Source organism: Cricetulus griseus, chromosome X, assembly GCF_003668045.3.
Source record: "Cricetulus griseus strain 17A/GY chromosome X, alternate assembly CriGri-PICRH-1.0, whole genome shotgun sequence".
NCBI classification, from domain to species: Eukaryota; Metazoa; Chordata; class Mammalia; order Rodentia; family Cricetidae; genus Cricetulus; species Cricetulus griseus.
The window spans coordinates 102,244,493-102,264,271 of record NC_048604.1 but is presented as its reverse complement, the minus strand read 5'-3'; the positions used below and the strand labels follow the sequence as shown (position 1 = coordinate 102,264,271).

The following is a 19,779-nucleotide window of genomic DNA, read 5'->3' as shown; positions in this document are numbered from 1 at the left end:
GACCATTTTAGTTTATGAACCAGCAATCATCTGACTCTCTGTTAAATCCAGTAGAGAACAAAGGATGTTTTTGTTTTTAAACTAGTGATGCTGTCAATAGATGGGAGTTCAGTTGCCTTTAAGCTTTGCTAAAAGTACCTGACAATGATTATCAGATGAATTGACTTGACCAAGGCCATGCAGCAAGGAATTCCTCTCTGACCTAACACCTTTCTAAGTAGATGCTCCCATTGCTCTTATTGTTCCTGGGGAAAAGCTGTGCCATTCAGCCCTTAATTCCAAGAAAAACAGGGAAGAATCACAATATACAATGCACCTATAACATAAGGCAGACCATGAAGTTGGGAGTTCAAATCTTAATTGTAAGTCGGAGTCTCCTGCCACTCTGTCCATTAAGATTCAAGATCACCGATTACCAACATGAGGCTGATCGCCAGGTTGTAGAGATATAAAGCATGGAGGCCTAAGGCAAAATCACCTCCCACTTCTGAATTGCGTTCAGAGCTCTGCATTTAAAGCAAGGCTTAAAATCCTTGGGATTATGATTAGTAAGAACATGGGACACACTGTACTTCTGGTTTGGTCACTAAATCAAGATTATCAATTTACAGCCATGATGAACTCTCAATCACATCCATAATTTGCATTTTGTCCTTGAGTTAGGCATGCACAGAATATTTTACATTTTAGCAACAATGTTGCATACCTTTGAGGATAAAGATGAAAAACAACTGTCACAAGGTTTGTGTTAGAATGCAAGTAATCCGATAAAAATCCTTCTGTTTTTTCTAGTCTCCAAAATCAGCATTTATTAGTGCTGCAAAAAAGGCAAGATTGAAGTCCAACCCGGTCAAAGTGCGCTTTTCCGAAGAAGTCATCATCAATGGCCAAGTGTCGGTAAGTTTACGATTATCTGTGGTGTTGTGCATAGAATCACTGAGGCATGGGCTTTGTGTTCAAATAAAGCCAATAATGTTACTAAAAGGTTCATTTTGGACCTGGTTCTTGTCTTTCATGGGAGTGTCAAATCTCAACTGCATAGGACTTAACTCACCATCACCTCATTGCCCTCTGTTCTACCACAACTAGAATTGGAACTAGCCCAGTGATTCCTGTGATACTTGATGTGTTAGAACCCTCACTGCTTTGATCTGGGAGCACTAATGCAGCCTCATTTGTATTAGGTAGAATAAGCTTCCTTTGAAATTTATACTTCAGTGTGCCAATTAAGCATGCTTCCACAGAATAGCCTTTTATAATTTTCTGAAAAGAATTGGTGTGTGTGTGTGTGTGTGTGTGTGTGTGTGTGTGTGTGTGTGTGTGTGAAAGTCATTGAAAGAACATATTTTGTATATAAAGCTGGAACTGAAGAATGATCCCTCAGTTCTATACAAATAGGTCTTCATGGAAAGCAGAGCTTCATGATCTTCCACATAGATAATGCAGACATCAAGAGGATACTTATTCTCTACTTTCCAAAGATAGGAGAGTGGGTTCTGTTTCATTTTCGTTTTTGTTTTAGGATTTAAGAAGCTTTTACCAATGGTACTAATAGTTTGGGGGCCTTGGGAATTTCAGATTTTAATGTTAATGGTTTATTGGCTGCTATTGCTTGTTGTTTAAATGAATCCTAAGGATAGGCATTCATTTGTGATCTGTTTGCTCTAGATCACACACTCTTCCCTGAAGTTAGTCCTGGATCGTGATTAGAGGCTGTGGATATGCATATCCTGAGGAAGTTTTCTTACCACCAGTCAAACTTAGAGCTGTCCCACTTGGAGACCAAAGACTTAAAATATGTGATAATTCTCTTTCAGCTGTGGTAAAATACCAAGCCTAAACTACTTCATGGAGGAAGGCTCCTCATGGATACAAAGGGTCCAGTCTATATTTCTTGATTCTTGATTTGTGGCCTCTTTTGAGGCAGAATATCATAGCAGCAAGAGCTTGTAGCAGAGGCTACTCAGCTAAAAACATCCAGGAAATAGAGAGAGATTGATAAGAAGAGGAAAGAAATAAAGATAGAGAAAATATTAATGAGAGAAAGAAAAGTTGTGTACATATACAGTCTGAGACTTTCTTCCCTATTATTTTATCTGTACTCATAACCTATTTGTTGACACTCCCTATATTCAGTACTGGTCTTCTCCCCACTGTCAATAATCTTTGAAAATGCCCTCACATATATACCCAGAGATGTGCTTTACTAATCTCTTGCTGGCTCTCAATGAAAGCTAGTTGATAATCAAGATTAAGTGTCAAGGCTGGTCAATTTGATAAACTGTTGGGGCACTTTCCTGGTAAAAGTCTGAGGCTGTAGTTGTTACCCAGTGGACATTTTGTACTGCCCTGTAAACTTGATGCACTCTTCTTACTGCAATGGATGTCCATCAATCTAGGCACACACTTAACACGTGTCATCAATTCAGTACACTGTCCCAGTGAAGAAGCAGAATATTCCATAGGAAAAAAAATAAGTACATCACATCAAAAATTCATAAGAAAATTACCTCTCCATTCCAAGGCTACTCAGCAAGTGACTGGGTATCTAAAGAGAGAACAGTGTTCTAGGAGATTCTCTGACAGTGTCATTTCAACACAGTTTATAACAGATCTCATGTGAGGTAGCTTGACTGTGAGGATACTGCTGCAGGGCCAGTGGTCTCCTGAAGCTTCTGCTGCCTTTCCACAATCCTATAAAGGTAGGACCTTCAGCTGCACATCTAACCCTTGGCCCATGGATCCTCATCTTTTCTAATATGCTCTTCTCAGTCTCAAGGTTCCTTGCCTTCTGAATTTAAAGTCAGGCCTACTCAGTGAATCAGGCAGCAAGAAGGTCACAGAGGAATGCCATGACAGTAGAAATGAGAAGAAATTCAGAGGGAGAAATGGACAGTGAAAGCCAAGGGACCAGTTAATGAATTATACAAGGGTTGCATTTGCTCAGACTGTAAAACACTTACAAACATCTGTGCATCTAGTCTTCAGTTCTTTTATCTACAAGACAAAGGACATACGGCTTTGCTATTTCTAAATCCTCTCAAACCCTCATAACTCTGTGACACCAAATACATGTGTATAACACAGCTCCATCCAAGGGCTCATAAATCTTACAAGAATGTGTCTACTTCTCTCCTTCATCTCGCTCATCATCTCTCATAACTTCCAGTTAAAGGAAACATCCAAAGGAATGAAGTTCTCAGGTTCACTCTTGGTCATATTTCAAATTGGCATCGTGTTTGAGTTATTTCTAGATTATATTATGAGCTGTTCATTATCGCTTAGACTTAGCACTTCACTTCTTTTTTTGTGGCACTGGGAATGGAATGCAGAGACCTCCCACATGCCAGGTCTGCTCCTTAGTTTTTGTCAACTTGGTTCAAACTAGAGACACCTGGGAAGAGGGAAACTTAGTTGAGGAACTGTCTTCATCAGGTTGGCCTGTGGGCATGATTCTGGGGTTTTCTTAGATTGCTGATTGATGTAGGGAGGCCCAGAGCACTGTGAGTAAGGACATCTCTGGGCAGGTAATCCTGAATTATATAAAGGTAACTGAATGTGAGCCTGGAAGAAAACTAGTAAGCAGTACTCCTCCATGTTCTCTGCTTCAGTCTGCCTCCAGGTCCTGCCTTGAATTCCTGCCCTAGTTTCCTCCGATGATGGATTGTAACCTGAAAGCTAAAATGAACCCTTTCCTCTCCAATTTACTTTTAGTCATGATGTTTTATCACATCAACAAAAAATCTAAGACATCAGGCAAGAGCTATACAGCTGAGTTGAAAGCCTTGACCCTGTGTTTTTCACTTTTAGCATACTAGCTAGCCTCTTATGTTTTCCTTTTGATTTGAGAAACATTATTGAATGGGTTACAAAGAATTTCAAAAAGTAACTTTACCCTTGAGCTCCTTCATGCTTGTGACTCATTTGCATGACCACCACCAGGGACCAGGAGTCTCTTGTCACACAGCATCATTGATAGTCTTCATTTTGTTCATTTAATCCTGATCCACAAAATTCAGGGCTTGTGTTTCCAAACCCAGATGCTTGACTACAAAGGAATTATGTCTGTAATAATGTTTTCCATTGGGGAATCATGCTTTGTAAAAAATGCATCTGATTTTTCTGATGGGCAAAATGTCTTTTGTTGGAGTTTCATGAGTTATTTGTAGCTGGAAAACAATATTGCTATGAACACCTTAGTTCAGATACTACCAAAGGGACACCTGGTTGGTCTTTGAGCATTTGGTTATTCATCGTTTACTATATTGTGATAAGAATAAACAATAGGCATGTATCACTACTGCCAAGAATAAAATTCTAATTTAACTGACCTTCACAGGCACCATTCCTCTTTTCTGTTGTTAAACAGGAAACTGTTAAAGACAACTCACTTCTTTTTATGCCAAATGTTTTGAAAGTATATTTGGAAAATGGACAGACCAAATCCTTTCGCTTTGACTGCAGCACCTCCATCAAGGTAAGATGACATTTGAATCTCTGGACCTGTACACAATGTGTAAAATCAAACCAAGACAGAATACATGGGAAAAAAGGCTCTGGGTTTTTGTGTGTCCCTATTGGTGCTACAAACACTATAACATGCTGTATATGAAGAAACACCACAGCTAGTGATGTTAATGCAACTACAGCTTAATTAAAATAGCATGGCTGCTACCAAGAAGGCTGCTATCCTGTCCAACGCCAACAGGATTTCCCAGCAATATCAGCCACCAAGAAGATTAGGATGTTAACTATTACTTGAATATCTGCCACTTTTGGTGTCCAGGGAAAATAAGTGGTAGAATAATGTAAAGACAGCACTTACTTTTGGTTGCTTTAACCAGTTGCTAGAGAATGCTACATAACAAGTTGGAAGTGAGGCTTACCTCTCAAGAGTGGGTTGAAGGAAGAGCCACCATGCAACCCCATGATTTCTGAGCCACGGTGAGTTTTATATAATAGGTTTTGTAGCAAAGTGTATGGGCTTTCCTCCATGCTTCTTTCCTGGAAAAGAAAAGTGCATATTCTTTCTTTTTTATTGTACAAAAGTATGTTCAGAAATTGATTGCTCCCTAATGTCTCATCAGCCTAAAATAGGCTTTCTTCAAATGGCACAGTCAGAAAGATTTTATGGAGGTAAAAATGTACCTAGTGATGATCTGTACCATAATCCAGCAAGAGACTATCAAGTCTGTGTTTAAGATGTCTATCAATAGTCAACCATTAATTCTCTGTGTTTAAAAGGACTCAGAGTAGATCTCACCTGTGCAAACGGTTCTACAAAGCCCACTTGCCGTGCATTCTTATTGTCATAATACCAGCAAGCAGCTGGGTTTAAATTGCCTTAAATACATGGTGATTCAGTAGGCAGTAGAAGGCACAATATTAGTAGATGGGTGTAGGAGCACTAAGTCATCCTTAATTGTCCCAGATGAAATACTAATTCCCTTCATATAAGATTACTACTTTGAAATGGTGACAGCTGATGAACTGGTTTTTTTCTTTTTTCCTATTCAATACCAATGTATGATAGAAGATTGTTGATCCAATAATCAATCAACTAAAAGGGGAGTCAGCAAATTCTTTCTGGAAAGAACAGTAACCATTTTGTGCTTTGAGGCCATCCGTTGTCCACAGGAATTATGGGATTATTTTATCGCACCAGGAAAAGAGCCACAGAGAGGTGGTATTGAGAGGTCCTCTGGATAACCTTTTGGGTGAATGATCTTCTTGAAGAACACCTAGAACTCAATTATTTGTCCTCTCACATTCTAGTTCATTATAGCAGAGGGTGAAATGTTGGATTCAAGAAGGGAAGTCAGCCCATAGGACAGCTTCCAAAGTCATGGATACCTACAGGCAGTGTTATAGTCTCCCAGAAATGATATAACGCTATACACATAGATTACAAAAAACTCCCCTTTGTATTGGTATCCAGATATTTTATTGGAGATTGGTCACTTAGATACAGCTGACAAATTACATGCCTGGACTTAGTGCCTTGGCCCTCTAGAAGTCAAGTTGATAGTGCATGCCCAAGACTATTTGTGGCCTACTGTTAGCAAAGACTGTCTGCTATGGTCCAGGGTTTTAGAGACAGCATAATGACTCCTGACAGGCAGACCACTGAAGAGCTAAGAGGTCCTTTCCCAAGAGTGACACAGCAGAGCCACATCTTTCCTTAGGTAATGCTAATCCATCCCTGAACACACTTTATGTGAGCAAATGAGAATGACCAGTTGGACCCATGGACTGTTGTTTTTAGGCCCCGGAACCCATGCACAAAAAGTATATTACTGTGAATCTCTCTGCCCTTATGGACTTATTCTGTGTTCTCAATTGCTCTGGTCTTTGCTATTACACTTTCTACCTCCACTTGAGGACATGCTAAAACTTGAGTACATTTCTTACCAGAAACGACTTAAACTGAAGAAAAGTTCTATTGTTCATTCCTTTTGGCTTCTTTATTATAGCAACTCACACTAGACTTAGTTTGATTTCCTGGTGGATTGCAGGTAACAATGAGGAAGCTAGGGACTGTGCAAAGAGTTCACACAAATTTCAAGTGATCTTATCTTGTACCTAACAGCCTTGTTAGCACAACAGACACTGGTTGGTGGCATAAAATAGAAATAGTACAGTTATGAAAGGAAGGTGATAACTGCTGAATACATTTTGCCAAACTCTCATTACGGAGTAATAATATGGAGCAACTATCAGGGTCATTTCCACTATCCAATCCCCAGGGTTTACAAAACTGTGTTCATGTAGTCATACAAAGCCTGGGTTGTGTTTATCTTTCATGGATTTTGTGCAAAAAAAAAAACTATAAAGCAGGAAATAGTTTAGATCACTTTCAACACAATCAAGTAATTTTGGTTGAACAGTTATTCTTTGGGGCTGGTATTTGTGGATTTTGTCTTAATGGGGCCTGAAGGAATGGCAAAAGGGCATAAAGTAGACTCAAATAGTACAACACTCCATCAAAAACCAACTTCATATATGGGAAGGTTTTTCTACCTTAGCAACCAACTATTGTGGTTTTGGAATAGATGATTATTTGCCGTGGCTGTCCTGTGCATTGTTAAGACACTTAGCAGCATCCCTACTCTCCACCTACCCAATACCAATGACATCCCCAAACCTGCTATGACAACCAAAGGATGTCTCCCAAAATATCCAAATGTTGCTATAGGACATCATTTTCCCCCATTGAGAAGCCCTTATGTACAGTACTTTGAGAACTTGACTAAAAATTATCTTGATGAGGGATCATTTACTACTTTCAAATCTGTGAACAAATGAAAGGCTGCAGAGACTAGCTGTGCCTTGCAGTACAGCCTTTATTTGTGTACTCAACACTTTTGACTATAAATGTTTAATCCTATAAAAGATTGCAGACATAGCATGCTCATTTCACCTTCCCCAGGGATGTAGAATAAACATATACTGTTGTGGTGGTGCTCTCTGTGTAAATGGCATTATAATAAATGTTTTGTAAGTATGAATGCATGTGATTCCTATATCAATTCCAAGGAATTACATGTAGGGAAACTGAGATACTTAGAGGTTAAATAACTACCCAGTGCTGCAGAGATTATAAGCGTGAGGACTGGAATTAGAGACTAGAATTTTCTCAGGAGCTTCACCCCTACCATGGTGTTCTATCAGAAGAGGAGACCAGGGTCAGCATACTATTTGGGGGCAGAACTGAAATGCTGGCTATTTCAGGCATCTCAGGCTCAATGCTGTTCATGCAGTGTGTGGGAAATAAATCAACCATGAACGATAAAGAGATGGGTTGACTCTGTTACAATAAAACATTATTTACAAAATGGGTCGTGGGCTAGATTTGGCACATAGGCCATACTTTACTAGTCCATGGAATAGAACACTTTGAGAGCTGGTTTGATTGTTTCTCACTTTAAAAAGAGGAGACTGAAACTAGCCCTCCATCTGTTTAAAAAAAAACTTTCTAATTTAGAACCTTGCACAGGGCTGCAGACATTGCTGAATGGTTAAGAGCATTGACTGTTCTTCCAGAGGACTTGGCTTTGATTCCTAGCACCCACATGGTAGCTCACAACTGTCTGTAACCCCAGTTCCAAGAATCTGATGCCCTCTTCTAGCATCCCTGGGCACCAAGCATGTAAGTGCTGCATATCACATATGCAGGCAAAACACCCATACATGTTAACATATTAACAAAAGGAACCTTATATGATCACCAAACTCCTCTTCCAGCTGTTTGCCTTACCTCTCATATTTGAACTCCATAAAAAGTAGAAACCAGAAAGGGCCAAGGAGAAGAAAGCCTCAATTCTGGGCTTTTTCACCCATAACACCATTAGATTTTAGTGCCAATTGACAGTATTCCATTACAGAATGTAAAGCCTAAATAGATGGCATACTTTCTGGCCCTGGTAGTCTGTAAAAAATAAAAGGGACTGTTGATTTTGATCTCTTCGTGTCACTGTTTGCTCTGTAAGGATGTCATCTTAACCCTGCAAGAGAAGCTGTCTATCAAAGGCATTGAACACTTCTCACTCATGCTGGAGCAGAGAACCGAAGGGGCCGGAACCAAGCTGCTGTTGCTTCATGAACAGGAGACACTCACTCAGGTCTGTAAAGTAACCCCAAGAATGATGCTGCTGGTGGAAGCAGAGCCGGTGATGTCTCAGAATGCCCTCTTCCAGTCCTCTCATTGGAGCTTCTCTATCTCCCAGGTCCTCCCTGAAGGAAGCACTTCCTTTCTAATGCATTTGACACCTCAATGAGATAACCCCCTTTTGCCAATCTGTCATAGACCTTCAGTTGCTCTTCCAGATTTGTCATTCAGAGGCCAGACAGATACTGGAATGTAGCTCTGCAGAGTGACATTTTATGTTACTGCAAATGGCATCTTTGCTTGTTTTGATCTCCAGTCTCCTCAAAATCATTAAAAACAAAATTATTCCTGAGAGTATGTAAATTAAATCAAAGTCATCTATGTTGTCTTCAGTTCTGGGTGCAGAGTTATGACTAATTTTGGAAACCTGCAATCACTACCCCAGTCCTGCCCACTATGTATATGTGATCTACCAGTGTGTCCCAATTGCTGGTTCCAAAGATGCCACCCCCATCTGTTCTCTGGGGAGACAAGCCGACTGCTTCCTGCTGCATTCAACATACCACCTTCACTTGTCTCAACTTTAACAAAGCTGAGCATCTTGCTTGAGTATCTCAGTATCCACAAAGTCCTCTTACATATGAAAGTTCAGTGAAAAGATAACTCTAGAAAGAGGGATCGAGAGGACATCATCATCTGAAGTAGAAACCTACCACCAAGGGAGTGGAAGGACAGGAAGCATTCTCATGCTAAAGTGTTTCTTGTTTGATGCATAATTCAATGTGAGTATTTGTGGAGGGGGGTTGGAGGGATAGCTCAGCAGTTAAGAACATGCACTATTCTACAGGACCCAAGTTCAATTCCCAAAACCTACATCAGGTGACTCACAACTGCCTAGAACTTCAGCTCCAGGAGATCTGACACCTCTGGCCTCTCTGGGCACCCATGCTCACCTGTACACATGTAATTAAAAATGAAAATAAATTTTAAACAAAAATCAAGACCTAGCACTGCACACATCAGTTACCTTGAATAGCACTATTCTTTTGACAGAATCTAACAGGGTGTAATGGATTAGGAAAATTGCAATGCATAATGATTGCCACTTCTGCATCTAAACTTGACCTATGATTTTCATCAGGTTTAAAGCTACATAGCCATATTTAGAGTCACTTGCAAAATAACCCGTGTCAAAGCACTCTTAGAAATAAATGTCTTACCTTGTGCAATGTCATAGGGGAACCATCACTTGTATTCAAAGCCACTCAAGTGAAAGCTCAGTGTGTAGCCAAGTTCCCCTGGAAATAGAACCTTAACCAAAGACTTGAATGTGTAGAGGTCCCTGATCAAAACTGGGAGAGGGGTTGAATATGGGAATGGGGCAAATTGGGAGCCAATAGAAATGTCTCATCAAGCTAGTTTCCACCATGGGACCTGGAGCCCCATCCTACTAAAGAGCTCTGAATGGCAGCATAGAACACTTGTCAGTGGTACCTCACCTGAAGTGTGCTAAGCAAGCAGTTGTCCTATCATTGGTAGTGGACTATGACTGATGACTCCTCAAATTCCCTGGTCCATTAAAAGGTCACAGGTACATGTAATAAGTCACTTCCAGCCTGTGGCAGTGAAAGAATGATGTGGACAGCCCACCAGTTCTTGAGTCTAATGCAAGTTCCACAACTATCTTTCCCTTTACAGTTCTCGTCAAACTTCGGCCTACTACATGGGCCTTATGGGGAAGCATTATGGTGATTTAGGTGAACCAAGTTTCAAAACTGTTTGTGATGCTACATATCCAAAACTTAACAAAATGAGTCAAATAGCCTGAAACAAAGCATCTACCTACCTTTGAACCATCCAGTACAATGAAACCATGACAGGATAAGAATTGGTGTAATCTTGCTCTGTGTATGAACTCTTATCATCTCTCATTTCCTGTGCTGCTTTCTCTTTCTTTTCCCAGTCTCTACTTTGGACATTCCCATAACAAATCCATTATGTACAAACCCTTACCCCTGAATCTGCTTCTGGGGACCCCAGCCTCCCACAAAGGTCAATTTGAATTTTGTTCATGTAGAAAGAAAGGGGACTATTTTTAGGATTTACTTATTTCTTTTTTCCTTTTTTTATTTGAATTAGAAACAAGATTGTTTTACATGTCAATCCCAGTTCCCTCTCCCTCCCCTCCTCCCCTACCACCCCCCAACTAGAACCCTACCTATCATATGTCCTTTCTGTTCCCCCTGGAGGGTGAGGCCTTCCATCAGAGTCTATCATGTCCTTTGGGATAGGGCCTAGGGCCACGGCTGTGTGTCTTGGCTCAGGGAGTATTCCTCTATGTGGAATGGGCTCCCAAAGTCCACACCTGTGCTAGGGATAAGTACTGAACTACTACAGGTACATCTACAGGTCCCGCAGATTTCTGAAGTTTCTTCACTGAAACCCATGTTCCTGGGGTCTGGATCATTCCCAAGAGCTCCCCGATGTTCAGGTCAGCTGTTTCTGTGGGTTTCACCAGCCTGGTCTTGACCCCTTTGCTCTTCACCCTTCTTTGCATCTAGATTCCAATTCAGTTCAGTGATTAGTTGTGGGTGTCTGCTTCTACTTCCACCAGCTGCTGGATGAGGGTTATCGGGTGGCATATAAGTCAGTCATCAGTCTCATTATCAGGGGAGGGCATTTAAGGTAGCCTCTCCTCTGTTGCTTAGATTGTTAGCTGGTGTCATCTTTGTAAATCTCCAGACATTTCCCTAGTGCCTGATTTCTCTGTAAACTTAAAATGTCTCCCTCTATTATGGTATCTCCATTCTTGTTTTCTTCAATTCTTCCCCTGACTCAACCTTTCTGCTCTCTCATGTCCTCCGCACCCCTCCTCTTCTCCCCTTCTCATTCTCCTAGCTCCCTCCCCCCTCTTCCCATGCTCCCAATTTGCTCAGGAGATCTTGTCCCTTTTCCCTTCTCCAGGGTCCTCCTTGTTTATTAGCTTCTCTGGCAGTGTGGATTTTAGGCTGGTAATCCTTTACTCTATGTCTAAAAAGAAAGAGGATTTTTGATTCTGTGGATCTCAGCCCCTTTCTCAGTCATCACCAGTGTGTTCTTAAATGAGGTGCTTGGTCTTCCAGGTGACACAGAGGCCCAGCTCCCATAAGATGAGGTGTCTTTTCCGGATCAGTTTTGTCCCAAAGGATCCCATTGACCTGTTAAGGAGAGATCCAGTTGCTTTTGAGTATCTCTATGTTCAGGTAGGTAAAATCTTTAGATTGGTCTATATGACTTTTGAAGTGAACATAAATTGCCTCTTTCATTGTTTTTCTTTCTGTCACTCACCCTAAGTTCAATAAATCATAAAGTATGTGTGTGGTACTCTTTACATTTCTATATTTGTTTTGAGATAATTTCAAGATTTCAAGAAGAGTAATCTACACCCTCAATCCAGATTCATCAATTGTTATTATTGTTTCATGTGTACTTTATATTTAATGCAGGTACATATTCCTTTTCTCTTTCATCACAGAAATTCACGTGCACAAACATATTTTTTCAGCCAGGCATTGTTGGCGCATGCCTTTAATCCCAGCACTCCGGAGGCAGAGGCAGGTGGATCTCTGTGAGTTTGAGGCCTGCCTGGTCTATGGAGCGAGTGCCAGGATAAGCTCCAAAGTTACACAGAGAAACCCTGTCTCAGAAAACAAACAAAAAAACCATATTTTTCTACAACACATAAAAGCTAGTTACCTGAGTCATGTATTATTTTTTGTATTAAATATGCTGTGTGTTTTCCAATGACAAGGATGTTCATTATAATAAACTCTGTTCAATTAACAAAACCAAAAAAGGACATCGATGCATGTCCTTATCTCATCTTTTATCTATATCCAAATGATGCCTATTGTCCCCCAAATGTCCTTTATGCTACCATTTTTTTCTAGAATAGAATTCACTGTGGAATTTAATTTTACATGTAGTTTGGTTGCCATATTTCTCTAATGCCCTTAAATCAGATCCATCCATTTTCCTCCTTCAGTGATTTTTGTGACATTGAGTTTTGAGAAGTACTAATCAGAAATTTTATAGAAATCATCCCATTTGGGTTTCTCTAGTATTTTCTCATGATTAGGTTGAAGTTATGATTTGCAAAGAATGACATAAGTGACTGTGCCCTTCTCAGTGTAGCACATGAGGAGCCACATGGTGCCAGTTTATCCCCTTAATTATGATGCTAACTTTGACTCTTATGTGGGTAGTATCCTTGTAAATATTAATAACTTTTCTTTTATAATGAATAAGTAGTTTGTGGCAATCATTTCGTGACTTTTATTACCTTATATTGCACCAAATTGTCACCCACTAATTTTTATTAGTAGTATTAATTGGTGATTCTTACTTGAATCTATTGTTATCATGATGATTTAAAATGACATGGCTAATTTCATTATGTCTTCTTTGTTGATCAGTTGGCATACTATAAAAATTTTTCCTTTTCCATATGTTTATTCATTCATTTTGGTACTTAAATTTCTCTGAGACACCATGATAATGATTAATATTGGAATTAATAATTTTCAGAATTGTAAGACTATAAGAGATAGATAGATCGATTGGTAGATAGATAGATAGATAGATAGATAGATAGATAGATAGATGCTTCTCTAGATGGTCTATCTTATATTTTATTATGCAGTATAACTCCCAGGGATGAGTATCCAGAATTATTTGTCTAAAAGAAAATGTATTGGTATAGATATATATGGATAAGTTTATATGATTCAATATTTAGATGTTCCTATATTTTTGTGAATCCATTTTATTGTTCTCACTTAAATTTTCTGATTTAATTGGAGTGAACACTAATAATCTATTCATTGGGTCTGGACAGATGGCTCAGAAGTTAATAGTACTCGATACTCTTCCAGAGGACCTGAATTTGATTTCCTGTACCCACATGGCAGCTAACAACCAACTGTAATTCCAGTTCCAAGGGATCTAATGACTTCTACTGGTCTCTATGGGCACTGAATGCATGTGGTATATAGACATGCAAATAAGAAAAACACCCATAAACATAAAAAGAAAAAGAAAATCTCAAAACAGGATCTGTTTAATGTGTAGTAATAGAATCAGTCACCCAAAGTGTCTGTAAGCTTGTCTTTTACTTTCACATACACAAAAAAAGGAGATAAAATGAGCCAAGAGAAAGTAGATATCAGGTGAAAGACAGATACATACAAGATAGACATGGAAAATTAGGCATGTTTGTATTAAGTGGCAGTAAGCCCTAGAGATCAGAAATGAAGTCAGAGGAAAAAAGAAGCAGGATATTTGAGTACATTCTATTGCATAGGGATCCTCATAAAAGAGCCCAGTAATTTTCCCCACTGGTGTGGTCTTTGAAAAAGAAATTTTTTTTAGCTCAAGAGGTTGACTAATGTTCATAAAGATAGTTCTGCATCTCCAAGGTAAGTCCAATCCAGTTCAGTATATATGCCCTATTTATAAAAAATAATATAAAATGTATATTGCATTTTCCAACTTAAACAGTGAGACTATCATGTTCTGGGTTTTCTCAATGTTAAATATAGGTCACATGCACCCCTGACATGGCAACAATGGCCTCTGTTCTTCCAATAGGCCTGGAAACCCAGCCAACTATGACTGCATTAAACAAAGAGTTTGATTCTCAGCTGATTGGTTACTGCATCTTCCCCATACTCCTGCTGAGCATCACTCAGAGGCTGGGTCTCCTCCGATAAGACCATGTGCTACAATTATTAGCTAGTTAGTTGCAAATGAATGGCTCCAGGTACCTGTGAGTATAAAGCTGTAGACAGTGAAATACAGGTACGGGATGTTCTCTATAATTACATTCTCATCGTGATCAACAGGATGGTGCTTTCAAACCATTCAGCTTCTGTTTTAACACCACAAGAAGTCCATTGCCTTTGTAAAGGGGAAAAACATGGTTGTGCTTGTCTTGGGGAACAGAGACAAGACGTACCTCTGAAGAGCATTATGTTTTGGTTAAGGCATGTCTGCTCAAATAAAATGCATGAAGAGTTTTCTCATTTGAAAGACATCTTTTATACCAGAGGACTGGCCTCAAAAATAAAACCACCTGTCTGGAGAGCTTGCCTGGGGACTGGAAGAAAAAGACTGATGATATTTCTGTTTTCCTGCCTTGGTTTTCATGTGGGTGGTGGATTATCTACTTCTTAAAGGAATAGGCAGAAGGGGAGATGAATAGCCATATACTATGGGCAATGGAGACGAAAATCAAGGGACTATCATCTTATATTTCTCCCTCAGAGAATAGGAAATGAACGTTTTTGCCTCAGACTCTACTTGGAAATGTCTGCATCACAGAATGTGTGGTGCGTCTAAAATAACACATCTGTCTACTAGAAGTCAACAGGTCTCCTGTGTGCCTGTGTTGATTTTTATGTACTACAAAGATGCAATGAAATTGCCTGGAGAACAGAAGAGGAAGCAGAAGCCATGCATAGCACTTTGCAAAAGCAGAATCAATTTAACTTAGCAGACTCCTAATGAGGACAGTCACCACTGGCCAGATGAAGCATGAAGATGCAAACAGATTTCAGGATGATAATATGTATTTATCTCTGAGTCATTAATAGCCCATGAGATCTTTTACAGAATTTTAGCATATATATTAATAGAAACTCTAACAATCCAGACTATTCTAATTCATAATGATAGTATGCTTGCTGATGTTTGCCGTGTCTACTCTTTATTCAGAAAAAAGTTGTTTATGCCAATTAGTAAACAGGATGTGACCCATGAACCACCAAAATCTTTGCAAAGATGTTAATAGTATTTCTTTCCTCTTAAGCATATATTAACCACAAATGGACATTTTATAGGCCTACAGTGGGTCCTATTAGGACCTCTACTTAGCAAAATACTTGCTTCTATTCACTTCAAAGACGGTATTTTAAGGAATATATTTAAGAGTAATAAAAAGATGATTAATAGCTCTTTCCTCTCTCTCTCTCTCTCTCTCTCTCTCTCTCTCTCTCTCTCTCTCTCTCTCTCTCTCTCTCTCTCTGGCACACACACACACACACACACACACACACACACACAGACACATACACTTATATACCTGTAATTCATATTGCACACTAGATCTCCAGGGTCATTCTTAACTAATTACATAATAATTAAGTGACTAATTGCCTTGTCAAATGATTCACGCAAAAGTCTGTTTACATGCAACTATCTTAGTTACTGTTCTATTGTTGTACTGAAACACCATGGCCAAGGCAACTTATTTCAAAGTTTTTTTTTAATTGGGCCTTGCTTGTATTGCTTGTTTGTATTTTCAGAGAGTTCATGCTATCATGGTGGGAAGCTTAGTAGTGGGCAGGTAGGCATTCTGTTGGATCAGTAGCTGGAAGTTTATATCCTGATCCACAAGCATAAAGAAGAGAGAGATCACTGAGAACATCATGGGCTTTTGAAATTTCAAAGCCCATCCTCAATGATACACCGACCCTGACATGGCTACTCCCCCTAATCCTTCCTAAATAGTTGCACTGACTGGAGACCAAATATTTGAATATATGGCCCTATGGGCACCATTCTTATTGAAACAACCACAGCAAGGTACAACAGCAATGGAAAAAATGATTCAGAACAGAGTTCTTTGGAAAAGTAGCAATAATGGCTGGTGTTTATATAACAGAATCATTTGTGAATTAATCACCTTAGAGCTATCACATCGGCTTTGCAAATTAGTTCACTCTCAAGTTAATTGTTCTTCAGAGTTCACCCATTTTTTAGATGAGAAAACTAACATGTCATGGCTAAAGTAAATTATACTGGTAGGTGGCAGAGCCTACCATCAAATCTGGGCTTTTATAGCTAAGTTCTACACACACACACACACACACACACACACACACACACACACACACACACACACACACATTCTGTTTTGAATCCTTATGAAGATGCACTCTTCAAAAAAGTTATTTGACAAAATGACTTCTCAAAAAACAGAGTCTAGGGTTAGAGCAATAGCTCAGTCCATAAAGAACACAAAGACATGAATTTGATCTCAGGAGCACACATTAAGCAAAAGTAAGACATAGCACATTCTTGAAGTCTCAGCATTAGGGAAGTAAAGACGAGTAGATCCTAGAGGATTGCCAGTCAGCTAGCCTAGCCTAACCTTGGTAAATTCCAGGGCAGTGAAAGATGCTGTCTAAATATAAAATAATAATAATAAATGTGGATGGTTCTTGAAGTACAGCATCTAAAGTTGTCTTTTGACTTAATACACATAGGCACAATATGCCTGTGCACCCATACATATATGTGCATCTAAGCTTGTGAGCACACACAGGCACATAGCACATTGTGGGCTTCAGGTTCTCTTACTCTTAGAGGGCTGTATAAAACAACCTTATCTAGGCTGTTAACATGTTGGAGCCAGGATTGACTGCCTCAAGTACTTGGGCATTATTGCTAAAACCAAAATAAACAAAACACAGCGGCAGCTTTCAATTGTTTTGGAGGGTATGCCCCAAGCATGCTAGGTCTTGTTGCTTGACAGACCCACTTCAAATACAAGCTGCTGGGTGTTCCGGGGAGCTTTAAGATTTTTCAGGGAATCAAAGTGAAAGACCTTTTTGGGGATGGGTTGGGAGAACAACTGGACTTGCTCAACAGTGAAGCAGTGGATTGAGAAATATGCATCCATGTACAGAGATGCAAAGTGTAAGATGTGCCAAGGATGTAGTGTTTAAATATTATATACAGCAGCCATGAGGTGGTCCATGATCCTAACTTTATAAAATCCGTACATGAGGTGATTGCTAATGAACTTCTCTTACAAAGGAAGCAAAAGAAATGCAGCATTGTTTCCTTTTGCTGTCTACTTGAGACAAGGCAAAGAATTCAATACGGATGTAAAAAAGGGGATAGGTTTTTCTCAAACTAGAACCAAGTTTCCAATATGAAAATCAGTCACCACACATACACAATGTGTTTACATAGTCTGCATGTTCCTCCCGCTCTCAGCTCTCAACTTTCTTATAACAGGAGAGAGAAATACACTATTCAAGTCTAGTCTCTGTGGTCAGGTGGGACCTTGACATTTTTTAACACATACCCAGCCACTTTGGTTGGTTGAAATGAAGTCTGGTGATTTTTCTCAAGCTAGCCTTGAATTTGTAGTTCACTGCGATGGTTTCAATGAGAATGTCCCCCATAGGCTTATGTATTTGAATGCTTCCTCCCTGTTTGGTGGAACCGTTCAGAGGATTAGGAGGTGTGGCCTTGTAAAAGGAGGTGAGACTCTGGAAGTGGGCTTTGAGCTTTCAAAAGCCCTCATTGCTAGTCAGCTCTCTGCCTCCTTTGAATAATATGTGAGCTCTCAGCTGCTGATCCAGCACCATGCCTACCTGCCTGCTAACATGCTCCCTGCCATGATGCTCATGCACTCACCCTCTGACCTGTAAGCCCGCAATAAACTCTTCCTTCTATAAGTTGTCTTGTTTGTGATACTTAGACCAGCAATAGAACAGCTAAGACATCCACCTATACAACCTCACAAGTAGTTGAAACTATAAGGTATAATACGATGCATGGCCTACATTTTGACCCCAGCCACAAACTCTGTGAGCTGAACAAACTGATTCCAAGAGACATGGACTGATTCCCACATTTGAAATGGGAGGGCTGCAGCCATTGAAATGAATGGAAGGTTTTAATAGCTACCCTTACAACACACACCAATGCCCTGTGATAAATCTCATCTCTTATAATCCTCAAGCAGCTCTAGTGAAGTGGTCCGTATGAGTCCCACTCACAGATGAATAAACCAAGGGCAAGAGTTCAAATAAATGGTAAGCTTGCAAACATGATAGCTATTGTTGGCAAATCCAGGACTGCAACCCCCAGTTCCACACAAAGTAAGAATAAGAATAACATAAATAAATTTTTAGAAATGTGCCTACAGCTTCCAAGTACAGTTTAACTATTTTAGTCTTTACAACACCCTGTGGTTAGAAAACACCACCACTCCATTTTAGAGAAAGGAAAACTGAGGCACCGTCAAGTTAGGAACTTGCCCAAGGCCACATCTTGTGTGAAATGAACGAAGTTTGGAAGCCAGGATTCCAAATCCAGCAGCAAAAGCCACGTTCCTCCACCGTGCTTCTGTGTTCAGCTGCAGCACCTGTGTTTGGCAATTCCATCCCTAAATTCCTAATTATTTTTACAAAAAGCTAAATATTTAAATAACAGCTTGTCGATGACTGTTAAATGTTTTGTGTGGTCTCTGTGTTTGTGCAATTAAATGCTGACTCGGCTCCAAGAAGCACAGTGGAGATGTTTCCACATTTAGCCTCAGTGCCTCAGAAGTGAAGGTTGAAACGCTGGGGGAATGCATGTCACCTGCTCCTCTAAAGGGGCTCACAAGGCAGCCCATGCTCTAATGAACTGCGCCCTCTGCTGGTCTCTTCACAGAGTTGTAACGACGTCGTTCAGGAGCGGTTTGGACCCGAGCTGAAATACGACATTGCCTTGCGGCTGGCCGCGTTACAAATGTACATCGCCACTGTCACCACCAAACAGACGCAGAAAATCTCCCTCAAATACATTGAGTAAGTTTTCACACTTACTGCAGTGAGAGGCTGTGGGTTTTTCTTTACTTTTGTGTATCTGTTTGTAGAGTTCATCTTGTTCGTGGCCGACTATTTGTAAACTAGTGGCAAAATATACAATATTTTGTCTTTTATAGTAGAAGAGATCCATTATCACTTTACCCACCTTTAGAAAATTGCAGGCAAAGTGAAAGTATTTTTGAAATAATGTGTGAGCCCTAGAATGATAGTTCACTACTTCCATCCCATCAACTTTAGCAATGGAGCATAGTGAGGCAGAAGGCTTTCTATGTGTACAAGACCAGCTGGGACCACATAACAAGATTTTGTCTGTAAAACACCAAGATAAACAAACAGTGGAGCCTGGTGGTGCAGGACTGTAACTTTAACTACTCATGAAGCTGAGGCAGTTAGAATCCTAAGTTCTAGTGCTACAGACTGAGTGCAAGGCCAAGCCTAGCAACTTCCTGAGATGGGAATCCCAGAATGAGGACAAATTTGGTATCAGCACATTTGGCACACCGGACTTGATTCAAAGATAAA

General features: G+C 39.9%; 1 protein-coding gene across 1 annotated transcript in view; it reads left to right on the top strand.

The window, feature by feature from the left end:
* The window catches only part of Frmpd4 (FERM and PDZ domain containing 4), a 240,555-nt gene that overhangs the window by 196,819 nt on the left and 23,957 nt on the right, over positions 1–19,779 (top strand). The window contains exons 5-9 of the mRNA XM_027431846.2: positions 793–897; positions 4,370–4,477; positions 8,490–8,621; positions 11,731–11,850; positions 19,100–19,236. Coding sequence (XP_027287647.2) covers positions 793–897; positions 4,370–4,477; positions 8,490–8,621; positions 11,731–11,850; positions 19,100–19,236 — 602 coding nt within the window. The remainder of the gene's footprint in view (positions 1–792; positions 898–4,369; positions 4,478–8,489; positions 8,622–11,730; positions 11,851–19,099; positions 19,237–19,779) is intronic.